The sequence below is a fragment of the Balaenoptera musculus genome, chromosome 6, assembly GCF_009873245.2.
Source record: "Balaenoptera musculus isolate JJ_BM4_2016_0621 chromosome 6, mBalMus1.pri.v3, whole genome shotgun sequence".
NCBI classification, from domain to species: Eukaryota; Metazoa; Chordata; class Mammalia; order Artiodactyla; family Balaenopteridae; genus Balaenoptera; species Balaenoptera musculus.
In genome coordinates this window covers 32826659-32843643 of record NC_045790.1, presented here as the reverse complement: position 1 = coordinate 32843643, position 16985 = coordinate 32826659, and the positions used below count along the sequence as shown (strand labels likewise).

The 16985-nt window shown below is 42.3% G+C and overlaps 1 protein-coding gene across 12 annotated transcripts in view; it reads left to right on the top strand.

Annotated features, from left to right (window-relative positions):
* Positions 1 to 16985, top strand: part of NTRK2 (neurotrophic receptor tyrosine kinase 2) — a 373842-nt gene that overhangs the window by 135949 nt on the left and 220908 nt on the right. Inside the window, exon 14 of one of the 12 annotated variants that reach the window (XM_036855421.1) lies at positions 6758 to 8982. The exons of 10 other annotated variants lie outside the window; for them this stretch is intronic. In XM_036855421.1, coding sequence (XP_036711316.1) covers positions 6758 to 6795 — 38 coding nt within the window. In that variant the 3' untranslated portion in view covers positions 6796 to 8982. Of the gene's footprint in view, positions 1 to 6757; positions 8983 to 16985 lie in introns of those variants that run through there. One more of the 12 variants, XM_036855420.1, reaches the window with a different exon arrangement.

Below are 16985 nucleotides of genomic sequence, written 5' to 3'. Positions count from 1 at the left end.
AAAAGGCGGAGGCCAGAGAAGAATCTTTGAAGCCAGGCAGCTTGCAGCGTGTGCCTGCAGCAGCTATGGAGGCAGAGCTGTGGTCTGGGGGCAGGAACCAGGGCAGCTGGCGGTAATGTCATTGCCTGTGGGGCTGGGCAGTGAGGAGGGAGTGATGCAGCAGCAACACACGAGAGAGGGAACCGCTGCAGTGTTGGGGAGCGACCGCACCAACTAGACTCCTTGAAGAGCCACAGGTAAGTCCTCAGGACGTGGCCTCTGGCAGTTTCACCTTGTCTGCACCAGATCGTCCGATGGCAGCCCACCTCCCAAGATGTCCATTGCCAGACAGCACAAAGGCCTTTGTTTTTGAGCCCATTCTCAGGCAAATTTGGATAATTCATGTTTATTGTTGTCAGTCCATGGGGATTATCAACTCCACTGCTCTTTGTTTTGCCTTCTGGAATACTTGGTGCTTAGCTGAGGTTTCATTATCTTGTGCACTTTGCTAATTTAAATGGAGATGAGATTTATGAGATACCTCTACTCAGGTGAAGGTAATTTGTTAGACCTTCCTCTCTGCTTCACTGGAACCGTTAGTGGGTCTGACTTTCCAGCTTTGCAATAATAAGCAGGGATACTGGGCACTCCAAAGACCCCCCAATAGTTGTTTCTTAGCAAGCATCCTAAGTATTAATAATCTTCAAACTCTGTTTCCGAAGTGTGGCTTGGAGTGCCTAATGAAAAAGCGGTGCTCCAGGACAAATTTTATTTTTACCTACTCTCTTCTTTGAAGGATCAGCTTAAACTTGGACATGGATCTGTGGTACTGCTCTGAGGCCTTATTATCTCCATGTTCACTTTCCAATAACTGGGGTTACCCTCTTTACATGCTCCCAAGTGTATCAATAGCAATGCTTTTCCTTTAAGTCCTCTTCCTCCTCCTGCTCTTCCTTCTTCCATCTCCTACTTTCATCTTCATTATCATCACTATCTTCATCACCACCACCACCATCACCACCACCTCCTGCATCATCATTACCACCATCATTATCACCACCACCATCACCACCATCACCACCACCACCTCCATCATCATTACCACCATCTTTATCACCACCTCCATCATCATTACCACCATCAGTATCACCACCTCCATCATCATTACCACCACCATCATCATCATCACCATCAGATAGGCTCTGGCTGATCCATGTCCACTTCTTTTCTCTTGCTTCTTTTATGCATTATTTACTTTTCTAGACATTTATTTCCAGACCCATTTTGGTCTGTGGGCAATGGTTTCACCCACAACTGAGCAGAACCGAGCAACTTCCTTTGTGTATGTTTGAGGTTCTTGCTGGTTTCTGTAGTTATAGGTTAATTGAGCAATAGGTTTTATGTCATTTGTTTCCTATTTGGACACTAGATTGTAGTACTCTGGCTTCAGGTACTAAGAAGAATCACTGTCTGGAGTATTTTGGCAAAAACAAATCTAGACACAAATTTATATTTGTGACAGCAGCAAGTACATGGTCTTCTATAATGAAATTGATAATGCCATGCTTATGCACTGAATGTTTGAGTCATTGGTAAGCGTCTGGTCTGAGAATCATGAAACAGTGTGTTTAAGAAGATATCATTTCACCTTACAAAGAGCTACCCTATAGATTTTGCAATATATGTTTATTGTCGTAAGCCAGAAAGCAAGACACACCCCACAGGAGAACAATAGATTGATTTGGGTTTCTCACTGTGGTTGTAGTGAAAGCCTTCTGAGTATTTTAATAACCCTGAAACCACAAGCTCTATCTTTTTTTTTCCTACTCCGCCTACAGCACTTTTAGGTGACTCCCCAGATAACGGCAATGGCCTGGGTCTTTGGATGAGCTCCCCGTCCTATGTGAAATCCCTGACATGGTAGTGCTTGTGGCCTTGGACACTTTTCATCAGGCCACTTTTCATAAGGCCCTGCTGATCAGATCACATCCTCCTTAGAATCATTGAATTTTAATTGTGCAGTGGCTTTTGCTTTCCTTACATATTCGAGCTTTGCCAAGAACTTTGTGTTTCCTGCTTTAATTTTCAGCTCATAACTAAACTTCATTTTGCAAAGTCAAACCAGAGCTTTAAAAGCTATGCTGACCATCCTCAGCAATTTACTTTAGTTTTTGTCTCCAGCTAACAAATGGACAGAAGCTTCCTTTTTCCCATTCCCACACCCCATAATTTTGATCATCATGAGAATTAGAATGAACTAAGGCTAGCCCTTTTTCCCCAGGAGCTTAAAATGCTTCAGGAGGCACTCAGTGGGTGTTCTTGTGTCTAACTCTGCAAGCTTCAGTACACTTCTGACCAAATGTGTGATTTTGTACAGGAAGCTTTGAAGTGATTTGATTAACCCAGTTACCAATGAGAAGCAGTGGACCCTACATTGTATTGTCTCCTCTCCTCTCTTCCATTTTGGTTCTGTTATCAAGTCCATCAAAGTTCTCCAATAAAACTCAGAGTTTAGATATTACTATGCTAAAACTTAAAATGCATTCTGTCCTTGGTAGCATGCGAGGCAGCGTAGGGCATAGAAGATGTGGAGACGTGCTCTCTCTGCCCTCCTGTGCTTAAAGTCTGGGATGCAGGAAAGTAAACAGAAAAGAAATACAAGTTTAGCAAAAGTACAAAAGAAGAACATGTGAATGAATGGAAGAGAATGTCAGAGAAGTTAAGAGGGGGTGGACTAAATTCTCGTAGGAGACAGCTTTTACACTGGATCCTCAAGAATGGTGAAGGCTTGCTTGGTGGAAGGAGATCTTAGGAGATGTGATGGTGTGTAGACAAAAGGAACATCCTTAGGAAGCAAAAGGGGTGTTTGAAGAATGGTCAAGCAACTTTTGGAATGAGTGCAGAGAAGAAAGTACCAGGACCTAAACTTACCTATTGGGAAATTTCTGCTACAGGTGCAGGTGATACCATTTTAAAAGATGGACTGACCATCCAGAGGTTTAGATTTCAGCTCTCACTCTGTTCCTGGGTGACCTTGGACATACCACAACAGCCATTCGGGCTGAGTCACCTATAAAATAAAATTGAAAAAGCACGACAGCAAGGGCTAGTTGATGCAACAACCAACAGATATTAAATGTTCCACAGATGTCAAGTTAGGACAATCGGGGTTTAAGCCCAAGTGCTGAAATAAAACGGAATTGCACCTGGCTCAAGTCTAACATTGTAAAGAAAACCTTTTGCCCCCGCCATTTCCTAGGTACCTAATACTATGAGAACACAGGAGTATATTCTCTGATTTTTACCTGGTAAACATTTTCCAGAAGGCTCTGGGGACATTTGCTTTGCTTTGCTTTCCAATGAAGGTGAGCTGCTATCCTGGCACCCTAGCCACCATCCTGTCTCCAAAGTGGCACCATGCCCTGCAGACACCAAGCTGGCCGTTTTCTACTTCTCCAAAGACAAATGTGATAAGATTTGCTTTTTTAGATTGCAGCTGCATCTTTCTTCCGCTCCCTTCGCATCCTTTCAACTCAGCAGTTTTCCTTTTGGCTCCAGATAAATTGCTGTTAATTTAAATGTACTGCAGATCCTTGCCATTTTATGTCTGATTGCTTCTGAGTAATAGGAGGAAAATGTGTGCACGTTTGAATGTAAAGAAATCTAAATGAGTCGGAAGCCAATGGCAAAGAAAGCACAGTGCTTCACTGACCTTCAGCCCCCCAGTCCTTCCCTTTGGAGAGGTCAATGAGCAGATCCGGAATCAGCAAATAGCAGAGACACATCCCGGTTTTTCTTCTCTGCTTTCAACTTTACATCACATTTCTCATTCAGCACCTGCTTTATCCTTGTTCTTATTTAGCTCAACTAAGTGTAAGCAGTGGTGGCAGAGTTTCTCTAGAGTTGTTTTTGATAAAGGAGCTGTTGTCAGGATAACTACCGTACACCATCGGAATTCTGCAAACGCTTCATAATGTCACATTGTCAAAATATCTATATTTCAGGCTCAGAAGCTAGACAGCTCATTTGGCTGCTAAACCCACAAGATGTTCAGCCATTTGTTGTGGTCTAAAAACTTTCCCCCTCACTAGGAGAAAATAATTATCTATCGTTTTATATCATTTTGTGGCCCCTTTTGTGAGTTTCTTATAACATGAGAGGGCATAAGTCATAAGATCCCGGTAGGTAAATTGGGGCCCTAATTGAATTTTACTGTCAACCCCTTGGAAACATGAAGCATTGGATGCATTTCCTTATGAATAGTCGAGTCTTTAAATCAAACTAATTTTTCACGAGATGGTGGCATATCAGTATGTGAAAATCAAGGGTATGGAGAGGAGGCTGACATGCCTTCCTTGAGGTGAGGGGTGGTATAAGTGATGCTTTGAATATAGACACTGCATTATTGCTTATCATTGTAACAAGTTGGCTTTTCCTCAAGAAAATCATCGAGTGTGTTTTTTAGAGTGGCTTCACTTGCTTTTCTTGCATGGGTGTGTGGAGCTGACATGTGTGTCTCTGAGAAGGGTGCAAAGGCAAAGCAGAAGAAGGTTAAAGAGGGACACGACATCAACTTAGATGGGGAAAATGCTGTTGCAGCCTGAGTGAATGGCAGTCCGAAAGAGCTTGCATCTAGCCAAGCAAATTGTGTCTCCCAATTGGAATAATTAAAGAGCCTGTAGTGGAGGTTGGGGAAGTTCATGGCAGAAGAAAGTGGCAAATAGAAGCAAAGGAAGAGCGGCCTGGCTCCGATTAAACACTCTGACATCAGTACACTTTTCAAGTTCTTGTACCATAACCCCAGTGGAAATAAGATTTGCATTAGCAGTTTAATCTGTTCTGTTATTTTCATCAAATAAACACTTCAAAATTGCATGTGCAGAGAAACTGGTATATTGAATCAACAAATCATTTCGTTTGGGGGTGATGTCTTCTATTTGTATCACCAAGTGTTTCCTGTTTTTATTGGCAAACTTGGCATCCTCATATTAATCCACTTGTTTCAGTGGGAAGGAATTTGAGATCCACCCTCTTAAAACCTGAAAGGGTAGCTAAGGTGTTTGGTTAGTTCATTTGGTGTGCTCGAGCTACGTGCCGTAACGCACTCTTAAACTAGTGCTGCTTGTGTTTGCCTGGAGGCTGAACTTTTAGAAAGAGACTGGAGACAGATATGAAGGAGACTTAATCAGTGCCACTGTGTACTTCCTAAATTCTCAGTGCTTTGTGGGAGATTAAATCCATAAACGATGTTTGGCCTCTGTCCCCAGTTATTTTCCTGAGAGTTGGAGGGGTGGGAGAGAGAAATGCCATGGAAATTAAGCTCCGTGGACTCTTTTAGTGTTGTAGTAAATGACGATACAGATTAGTGATGGTAATGACAGGTCTGGAGGCAGATGACACCAGCACTTGGCAGACCAGACACCAGGTTGAGGAAGATCGAGAGTCTGGAGGTAGGGTTTAGAAGCATCTTCCAAAGCTGAACTTTAAAACGTCTTGGAAACGTCTTGGGGGTTTCTACTATGAAGTCATCTATTTTGTCACTTAGGAATCTGATGAAGATTCATGCACATTACCCACAGAATTCTATGTAATAGACCCTTCCCTGTTCCTGCTGGGTTTTCATAGGCAAGCTCACAGAGAGTTTGTCCCTCCACATAAGGTCATGGCAGGGTAGCTATAGCATCAGAGCTCCTGGGTCAGAACCTGAGCTCCATCACACACTAGCTGTCTGACCTTGAGCAAGCTGCTTCACTCTCTGGGCCTCAGTTTTCTCACCAGTAAAGAGAGTGCAATAATAGGACCTATCTCCTAGGGTTATAGTGACATTAAAAGGGCTGATTTGGGCAAAGAGCTTAGAAGACAGCCCCACAGAAAGTAGATTAGCTGTTATCTATTGTGTAAGTTATTCCCTCATCTTTCTCCATCTGTGGCCAGTGAAGTATTTGAAGTCAAGGAATCCATTTTCTTTATTATTGCATCATGCATTACAGTGTCTACTCTTTGGTCAGTTCTCAGTAAATGTTTGTAGAATGAATTGATGTTAAGTATTATATATGTTTTATATATTATATATACTAGACACTATATGTCTTATATTGTGTAAGTAATGTATATACATACAATATACTTCATTTTGTATACCATATGCTATGTAATAGATTATATATATGTGCCATAGGTATGGTATGGTACTTAAATATAGGCAGTTAATTATTTAATAGTAGGATTTCTGAAAAAGAATCTAAATCTTCGTGTGGGCTCAATATTGTGCTGGTTAAAGCCAGCCAGTTCTCTGATATGGCTGAGTAATTAATCAGTTATTTTAGAAATAACTTGGTTTTATAGGCGGGAAAAGAAAATGAGAATTTGGGTAGATATTTGTTGTTGAATTTTATGTTTTTCCCTATATATAAAAATTATTCAGGAGTCATCTTACGTTGTGCACAGATTTCTCCCCCTTAAATTAAGATGTTAACATCTGATACAGTTGTGGGTGGAACCGTGTGCAGAAATCCTTTGCATTTCTTTCCTGTGTTTCATGTGTCACGTAAAATCAGTTTTAAATTTAAAACTAAGTTGCTCGGTAATGAGACTCCCATTTTCTCCTGATTTCTGTTTTGTAATTATATTGTATTTACGTTTTCAAGCATATTCCATGTTGTGTCTTAATTTTGATTTTTATTTATTATGTTCTTTTAATAGTGACTGTACTTGCATGTTAATTTCCATTGATTTTTCTTTTGAGCATGACTTATGTTTTATTTTGTGTTTCTTTTAGGTTTTGTTTTGTTTCATAAGATCCCACTGGATGGGTAGCTGAAATAAAGGAAAAGACAGAGAAGGGGGCTGTGGTGCTTGTTGGTTGATGCTGCCTTGTAAGCTGGACTCTTGGGGCTGGCATTGGCTTCTCCCGGGAAGTGCCACTGATCTGGGGTTTTCTGGTAGATGTGGGTGGTGTTTGCAGGAGATACTGCACGAAGCCTGCAGGTGCTGTGAGCTGTGAATGGGGGACACCAATGCAGAGACAGCTCACAGGCAGCTAAGAAAGTCAAGAAAACATCTTAAACTAATGCTTCTCTTTTGTTCTCATAATCGTTCAAATACAAAATGGAAATGAAATGCCATTGGATTGTGCTTCTCTTTGGAAAGGTGTGCTGTTTGACCATACTGGAAATGTATTGATTTTCAATGTTTCTGTTTATTAAAGGTGAACTGCAAAGTTTAAGAAAATCTAAATTTAGGGACAGGTGTAAGTACACACTAAACAGTCTAATCTCCATTTAACACGAAATTTAGCATTGTTTTCTGCTGTTGTTTAATCAGTACTGAATTCAAAAAGTTTCACTTTTCCACCTAGAATGCAGTGACTGAAAGAGTTAAGGGCATATCCACCATCGCTGTGGGGACTTAGGGATGTCCCGAGAGGTTCTTTCCTCTTCACTGGCCATGAAGGTCCAGAGCCATGCAGTCAACAGTAATGATTTCCTTAAAGTTTATCATCAGGCGCAAAAAAAAAAAAAAAAAAAGAAAAGAAAAAGCTATTTGGTCAGGGTCTGTGGATTTCAGTTAGTCATAGTCAGTTCCAGAAAAAAGAGTGAAATATATGCATATGGTGCATATGTCCTTTTATTTGACCTCTGTGATCCACCTGCTTTTTAGAAGTTTGCCGAGTAAGAAGGCCGCAGCGTCTCATGCTGTTCCCATGACAGAAGTGCAGCTTTTCTACTCTGAAAAGGCCTGCGAGCAGAATGGCTGGCCTGCTGTGAGCAGGAGACTCTATTCTAAGAAGCCTAGTCCCCCTACAACGTACTACACTCTGCTGGGTTTTCCTGGGCTGGACGGCTCTTCCTGACCCCAGCAGCACAGAGGTGGCAGGTCGCTAATGAATATGTGCTTTATAATGTCCAGCTTCCATGCTGCAAGGGCAGCCTTAGAGCTACAGAATCCTGCATCTCTGACTTAGTCTTATGTGGACACCTGTCTCACGCACTTGGCCTTCACGGTGGCCTTTGTACGCTTTGCTTAGTGTGTAGCAGGCAGGATCCCTGTCCTGAAGTGAGGTTTGGCTGGCCCTGGCCCGCTTCACACCTTTCTTGTTAGGGGAACTTCAGAGCCAGGCCTGGAGCATTTTGTTTGAAAACACAATTGGCTCTGACTGTTAACGTCTGCATATAGATGCCACAGCTGAACTGGAAACTTACTGACGTTTTTAAAAAGCCTTTTTTGGAGGGGAGACGGTTACTCAAGTTTTGCAGTTCAGCTTTAAGGTTTTATAGTTTTTTAACTAGTCCAACATGTTCGGAAACATTGTTTTGAATCCTGTGTAACCAAGGCATTAATCTCAATAAACCAGGATCCATGTAGGCACCGCTTGATATAAAAAGGTTATGCGTGATGAATATTTTATACTGTGTCTTTTACATTAGCCGCTAAGTATGTTATTGCTTCATGCAGACATTTCACGGAGTCCTATGGATTACAGCATTTGACTTGGCTATTCTATACCCACTCCTGAAAGAAGGGCGGTTTCTCCAAAGCATAAACAGGCTGCTGTTCTCAGAAGCTGTCTTTCCAAAAAGATATTTGAGTGTGAGGGCAGGTGACCCTGCGTATGGGGAGGTCTGAATATTCTCTGAATTCCCATTTTCTTGCTCACTGTTGAATGACTGTTCCTGTCACTACTTAGATTTTGATCTTTCCCAAAAGTGTTGATTTACAAAAAGGCCAGCTAATTGTAGAAATCCTGCCCCCTGAAAGAAAAATGAAATTCAAACTGAGAGCCAAGCAGAGGCTGTCAGGACGGCAAGGGTTCTTAAATATCGGCCATTTGGTACAATTTCTTTGAAAGCTTTTATGTTATTCCATGGAGCTATAAAAAAGGCAATGAACTGTTTAAGGACTATTTTAGAAGTATCCCAGACCCTAAAAAAAAAAAAAAAAAAAAAAAAGAATATTTGCCCTCAACAGCTAAAAGAATTGCAAGCTAGATTTTTGTTTTAAAATGGAGAAAAGTGGACAGATAAGGCAATTGAATCTATCAAAGAGCCGTTGACATCTCCTAGGGAACAATGAAGCCATCAGGCTATTAGAAAATGGTTTCGTATGGTCTTGTGTTCTTTTCATTTTTTTTTTAATCCCTGAAGACCTCAATCAGTAACCCAGCTTCTCATTTCTATACTCCAGACCACCTCTGTCATCCTTTGCTTTTGATGTCCCCTATAAGGAATCTTTTCCGAGCTTCCTAAAGGCACGCATCGTGCATTTGTTCAGCATTAGAGAAGGAAAGGCGGCAGTTTTGCTGAAATCAAGTCTGTCACCCTCCAACAAGGCTGTGGCATTTCAGTGCCAGGCAGGTACCCTAACTGAACAACATGGGCCGGATAAGTGAACACCCCCCGCTCCAGTGGGGCAGCTGTCACCTAGACCCAGCCAACTCGTGCTTCCCAGGGATAGGCCCAAATTTCCAAACCTTCTGATTCTTTAAGAGAAACTTGAAACCTGGACATTTTATCTGAAATGTCCCTATTTTTAAAAAGTTGGCTCAGTTATTTTTAAAACATTATGTAGGCCAACAAAACATGTCTGCGGGCTGCCAGTTTGTTACTTTGGTCTTAAAGCAAGATCATTGTTCTCTTACCGTATCCCGCTGTCTTGTCTTTGCTAAAGCACTTCCTGGCACCACCATTGAGCGCTTTAGTACCCTTGAGTTTAGCAACCCAGGGATCTGCAGCATGTCACTTAATTTGGGGCTGTCTTATAGCTTCACTAGCTGGGACCTTGGCTCTCTCACCCTGCCTGGAACTCTCTTGTAGCAATGCTTTCCCCCAATCCCCCAGTGGGCCCCAGTTCCACGTGGCCAGAGGCACCTAGTGAGTCCTACTTCCTGTTTTGTCTGACACGACTTTCTTTTCACCAGTGTTCATGTTGCTTGGCCCTCTCGGGTGCAGCCAGGTTCAGATGGGAAAGCACATGGCCCCATTTCATGGGTGTCCTTAACATACCGATAGGGCCATTGGTAAAAGAAAAACAGGTGTGTCATCTTCAAGAGGCGTGGTTCAGGTCCTGTATCTTGAATTGGGTCCCACTGAGACCCTCCGAGGCAGCTGAGAAAGATGAAGAAACTCCCACTGTCATCATGTGATACATCAGTCTGAGGCCAAAGGAGGTCCCTCTCTCAACAGGCGAAGTGAATCCCCACAAACTTTACAGACAGTCGGATTCAAGGATTTTCCCTCCTGGTCTGCAGCAGGGACTGGTTTCTTTTTGACCCACGGAGTCTTCTTTCCAAGAGTAGGGAGCAGAGATGAGACGTGAACAATCCCAGCTCCAAGCCCACAATGCAGAACCCAGAGCTTTGCTTTTAGCTCCAAGTCCTTCAGGTAATCCTGAATCACACCCAGAGTGGTTGAGGCTTGCAGCTCCCCCTCAGACAGAGCAGAGGCCATCAGGATTCAGCAGTTGGAGGAGTAAACAGCTCAAGGAGTACAGGCAGGAATTCAGGTCACTGCCAGGAGTGAGGGCCAGCATGATGGAGGCGCTCCTGCTTTTCCTCTCCTCTTTATTTTTTCTTGATTGTCTTAAAAACCTTGGCTCTTTTCTCTCTCTCTAACACTCTAAATTGACTCCATGACAAACTGAGAGTTTATTTTTATTTGCTTTATTGGTTGCTTTGCACACACCATTTTTTTTTTTTTTTCCATTGCAAAATGGAATCAAAGCAGTAACCGGGACCGATATTAACTCTTCTCTCCCTCCACCCGAGAGTGGATGATTTCCACTTTCACCTGCTCTATTGTTTTCTGTCTAGAACTCCTCCCTTTGTTTTCATCTAATTTCCTCCCACGACAATAGAAGCTCATTTCATCTTCTTTTGTCCAGACTCTATAGGTAACAGACAGATTCCATAAAATCCAGGGTCTTCACAGGGTTGCTGCATGCAGCCACGTGGGCTGTGCCATTCCTGTGTGGTCAAGGTCGGCGGAACCCTCGGGGTTCTGCCACTCAGCAGACTGGACTCCCAGGAAACTAGGACAGAAGTAGACATTCTATTAAGTGCGTTCTGTTGTGTTCACACACCTACAGCACCTGCAAACCATGTCAGGTTTATTCAAGCGCACCTGGGAAGGTTAAGGACCCTGCTGGACAGGGCAAGGATGTAATTTTCTGCAGGGTGCTGCCAGGCTGAATTAAGTTAACAGAGTTCCCAATCCAGAAAGTGACATGAAAACGGTTGTTACAGAAGGCAGTTTTCACCTCAAGTTAGTCCATTTCCTTGCTTTGGTCTTCAGGAACAAAGGGACCTCCCAGCCATCTGATTTTTACAGAGAAATCACCCTGAGTTTAATTCAGGCTAATGTGGCTTGGAGCCTTGGGCTGGTCATTAGTGAGCATCCAAGATGGGTTGACATTGGCTATGTCAGGAGTCTTAGTTTTCACAGAAAAATAAGTGTGTGAAAGGCAAAGAAAAGAACAGAGATTTTCACCACCTTTATTTTAAGACAGTCTAGTTATGAATGGAGCTTCTATAAACAAATATAAAATAGCAAGAGATTCTATTCACAATGTATACATATGTCAAATCATCACACTGTACACTTTCAATATCTTACAATTTTCTTTGTTGATTATACCTCAATGAAGCTGAAAAGACAAAAAGGAAAAAAATAGCAAGAGACTCCAGAGAAAGACAAATCCTCATTTCGTGTTCAGATCCATTTGCTGTAATCCATATAGGCAGCTTGTGAATCATTCTCATGTCCTGTTTTTCTCCCCATAATGTTCCAGGTCTTAAAGTCATTTTTTTCATGTTTCCTGTAAATAATGGATAATCATTTTTATTTTATTTTTAAGTGCTGTTTTAACAATGTGGATAGACCATAAATGTACTTGCTGAATTCATTCATTTTTTTTTAACAAACCAATAAAATTTTATAATTTATCTCCATGTGTCTTGCATTCTCTGTAGGGACTTGTATGTTTCCCCCCTTCTTCAAATACATACCATCACCCCGTGTGTCGTTAGTGGTCTCGAAGACTAAAGGTGTTAGAAGAAAGTGTGAGAAATGTCACTGGGGGTTTGGCGGGAGTCCCAAACCCACTGTAGATTCTGGAATAAGTCTCTTCTAAAAATACGGCTTTTAAGATTTTCATCAATGTGAGTTATACATTTATGGTTTACTGATTCCTGCATCAGATCTATTTTCATTGGCTAAAAGGCAATCCTAAAAAAACAACAGAAAAGTTTAAGGGAATTAAAAAAATAAAACTTATATCCAGTGAGAAATTCTTTGGTATTTTCAAAACTTGGAATGACTTGGGTTCCTGAAGGAGGTATACTTGGTGCTCTGCCCCTCCATTCTAAGTAACTTTGTGGTCAAATGAACATGATGACCTGTGCTTCATGGGAGGGGGTGAGAGAGGAAGACAAGTGGGCATGAAGATAAGATACCATCCTGAACCTTGACTGTTAACCTGGTGCCTGTACTTCGCACCCCTTTGGTCTCCATTTCCTGCCTGGCCACACTGTCTCTTCCTCATTTTCCCCTTTTCGGATAGGAGCTAAAAGCAAGGTTTCTAGCTCGGATTCATTTGAGACTGCTTTCACCTTCCCGTAACCTTGCAAAGGTTTTTGCTCCAAATCGAAGACTTAGGGATTAGAAAAACGTGACCTGATGTTTTACTGAGCCAAGTATGCTGACTCTCTTCAAAGAGCCTGGTTTAGTGCTGGTGACTTGTGCTTTCTCTAAAGGCCCTTTTAAATTTGCTGAGCTGAGAACAGGTTTTGTTGGACATTGGAAAGTTGTATGGTAATTTGAGGTGGTAGGCATTGGACACAGACTATGCAGGTTTGAATCCCAGCTTTGCTCACAAACTGAATGACCTTGGGAAAGCTATTTCATGACTCCATTCCTCAGATGATGCTGATAGTAGTAGTGCCTCTGCACTGGGCTCCTATGAGAGTTGAATGAGATGGTGCACACGGGGGTCGGGGGCACTCGGTATCACTAATAAAAATACTTGGAAGGACGTGGGTTTGCACTGCGCTTGGGTGTGCCTCCGTAAATGCCCTGGAATCACAGACTCATTTGCATGTATTGGTCATACGGCGATTGCGTGGGTAAAAATAACGGAATCTAAATGAAGGGGAACTTCCCTCTCTGGGTCATTCTGGATGTGATCCAAGCAGTGAAGACCACTTTGGAACTTTCTCAGGAGTTATCCTAATTCTGTTCCTAGATTCCCTCCAGGTGATTCTTGCACATTGATCATACTCAGATTTGATTTTGATAACATAAGAGGACATGGTCTGTTCGGGCCTATATTATGATTATTCAGTGAGTTTGAATGATGCTTTGTAGTTTGAGGATTCTGGAAGAAAAGCACTGAAGGTCGTATCCCAAATCTGGTCTTCCTCTTTTGTTCATTAATTCAGAATTTTTAATCATTTGGAAGGGGGTCTCCATTTACTGACTTTTGAATTATCCACTTGAAAATCTTTGCCTAAGAATAAAAATAACAAACGAATTGGCTGGGAGATTGTTTGAAAGGAAAGACTTGCTTCAAGTTCCCTTAGAAACAAGTATTTACAGGCAGTGGGGTACAAATAACTTTTCTGCTTTCTGAGGTAGTTTTTCGTGATAGCTCTAGCAGGCAACACATGATTGGTCACGTTTGAAATAATAAAATTTCATTTATTTAGGAAACATTTGGTAATTTGGGCTTTTTTCTTGTTAAATCATTTTAAGTAAGTGGCACTGAAGTTTTTACCAGCACTTAATTTAAGGTACTTTTACTGTTGTTACCACCTTTTCTAACACATTTTAAAGCAATATTTACCATAGGATCTAAAAGGTAGCCATAGTTAATAGGTGTTGATTTCTAACTGTGTGCCAAGCCCTGTTTTAAGTGCTTTACTGTTCTCTCAACAACCCTATGAGGCCGAAGCTAATATTGCTCCTATTTGAAAGGTTAGGAAACTGAGGAACAGAATGACTGAGGGGCTTGCCCCAGGTTACCTAGCTAACAAGTGGTAACAACAGGATTTGAATTCAGGTAGGCTGGCTCTGAGAGCCGGTGCTTGAAACAGCTAGTGGGCATGGGCTGGACCTTTGACCAGGGCCAGGACTGGGGTGAAGCCAGCGAGGTGGCTAGGGCACCCTCAGGACCATGCAAATGCCCAGTGGTCACTCCTACCAGCACTAGCAGTTGAGCAGAGATTACTGTTGTCAAGATGCAGGATTGGGGCTTCCCTGGTGGTGCAGTTGGTTAAGAATCTGCCTGCCAATGCAGGGGACATGGGTTTGAGCCCTGGTCTGGGAAGATCCCACAGGCCGTGGAGCAACTAAGCCCGTGCACCACAACTACTGAGCCCGCCTGCCACAACTACTGAAGCCCGCATGCCTAGAGCCCGTGCTCCACAACAAGAGAAGCCACCGCAATGAGAAGCCCGCGCACTGCCACAAAGAGTAGCCCCCGCTCGCAGCAACTAGAGAAAGCCCGCGCGCAGCAACGAAGACCCAACGCAGCCAAAAATAAATTAATTAATAAATAAATTTATATTAAAAAAAAAGATGCAGGATTGTAAGGCTAATTGAAGTCACTGGAGAGGCTCTTCTATCCCAGTAAACACCTCCCCATTACCCCCAGTAATTCGTGCCTCTCACAAAGCCCTTGCCAACCAATCTTGACTTGCCAGTAAGTGGCACCATAGTGAACTTGGCAATTGCTTTCTAAATTTTACCTTATGAAACAGAGAAGTTGCATCCAGTATGTATTTGTTGCTAATTAGCTAATGAAAACCCAGAGCATGTTTGCTTTGTCCATTGTACCTGAAGAAGGATTTGTTGGTTTTCATGGTTGTAAAGCGAATTTTCTCTTCTCTCTTGAGCTGGAGTACTTCTCGTTCAAATGGAGCAATCACTGCTCTCCAGTGAGGGTATGTGATGGCAGGGAAACCACATTGGGGAGGGTGCGGGTCTGGGACGTGGTGGGAAGCTTCGCTTGAGGACACATCCTGCCACCTCCTTGGAGAGGATCTGCACTTTGGAACAAGGTGTTGGGAGATGCCTGAGCGGCTCCTTGCCTAGGAAACACAACGAGACAGAGCAGCATCTGAGCAGTGCGGTCACGTCGTCACTTCTGTCCCCTAATGTCTCGTCTGCAGCCAGTGACTGAGAGAGACTGCCAAGGGCACATGCTAATTTTCCAGTCATTTGGTCAAGTCACATCTCACATACCACAAGACCCCGGCGCCTGTGTTTACTGAATTAAAATTTCTGCTCAGCCATAAACTAATGAACAGACAGTTCTCTCTCTCTCTCTTCTTTTAAAAATTTTATTGTGTTCTCAAGGAGGAAAGGCAAAGCCTCTTTTGTGTTGATTTGCCACCCTTGCATCACTTTCTACTAATTCTCATCATACAGTGATTAGTCTTGCTGAATCGCTAAATGAAACTGTAGATTAGATTGCTTTAAGAATTGGCATTCAGCTTCAGATAAGTTCATGCAATTTCACTAAAGACCCTTGAGCCGGGTGGGAAGTACAGAGGCGCCAGCACTGTTTGGCCTTTTGGGGGAGTTCTAGGTTTTTAACATGAACTAAGACAGTCTATTAGGGTGCTTCAGGCTTTTCAGAGATTACTCCCTGGACAAAGTTTTCTCTCTGCATTTACCCAGGCACCTGGATTTGGGGGAGGCCAGCTACCTCTCCATGGCCCTCCTGCTCTAAATACTGTTGAGTTGAATGCCGATGAGCTCCTCTGTCCCTTCAACCCTAGAGGTGGGAAAAGCGTCCCACTATGGTCAATCTCCATGCCTCACCGCCTCTTGTGTGTCCCTTTAACCTGCCCGTATGTCTCTACATCATCCCGTGAATTCTTTTTCCTTGACACGACTCCAACTGAGACACAAGTATACTAAATTCTTCAGTACATTATCTTGTTTTATCTTAGATCAAGTCTATTCAAAATTCAATAAGTATTAATTGTCAATTATAGGTCAGACATGAGCCAGGCATTGCGGGGATTACCACAGTTATCAAAACAAACACCATCTTTGACCTCCTGGGCTATGGTTATACAGGTACAGTGTCTGTAATGTTGACACTGTTATCATGCATACTTTACACGTGAGGAAGAAAAGGCTTGGAAAGTTAAGTAACTTGTGCAAGGTCACACAAATAAGATCTCTCTGCCTAGGAAATCCATACTTTTGGCCCTGACTCTCTAAGGACAGTGCTTTTTTTGTCTCTTGAGGGAGCCTCGGCTGCCTGCTCCGAGATAGTCATCAGATCTTTGGTCTTCACCTTGGTGGCTCTAATTCTTTTTGACCCAGTGTAAACTGGTGAAAGCTATCCCAGGCCTTGGTACCTTGGTACCTATTTTCTCTTTTATTTTCTTTTCCTTTTATTATTTTTTCCCCTCTACTTTTCCTCTGGTTCCCTTTCCACCCAACACAAACACACACAAATATGCTTTATCCTTTCTTTAATTTTCACAATAAAATTTAAATTTTTAAAAATTTAAATTTTAAATTTACAATTGGTTGGGTGGAATAGGTTCATTGAAGTGGGATGGTGTGTGTGTCTGAATGAGAGAGAGAGAGAGAGAGAGAGCAAGAGAGAGGCACCAGCAAGGAAAGACTCAATTCACACACACACACATATACACACACACACACATATACACACATACACTTGTGGAATAGGAATATTGCATATGTTAAGCCTTGTTTGAATAAATGGGAAGTTAATCCCAGTACATATGCCATTTATACCATTATCCCCTCCCCATTACCGCTCACTTGACGTTAATGCTCCTTTAAAGAAAGACTTTCCATATTGTATTTTTTGCTTTTTGCTTTTACTTCCTTATAAATAGCAAAAAGTTTTGCTGAGAAAAAGTTACTACAAATCCCAAAAGGTTGGTGTTCCATTCTGAGCTCCAAGATAGAAGGATTGAGTGGATTTCAAACTTGGCAAAATTTCTGACTTGGCAAATGCTTCCATCC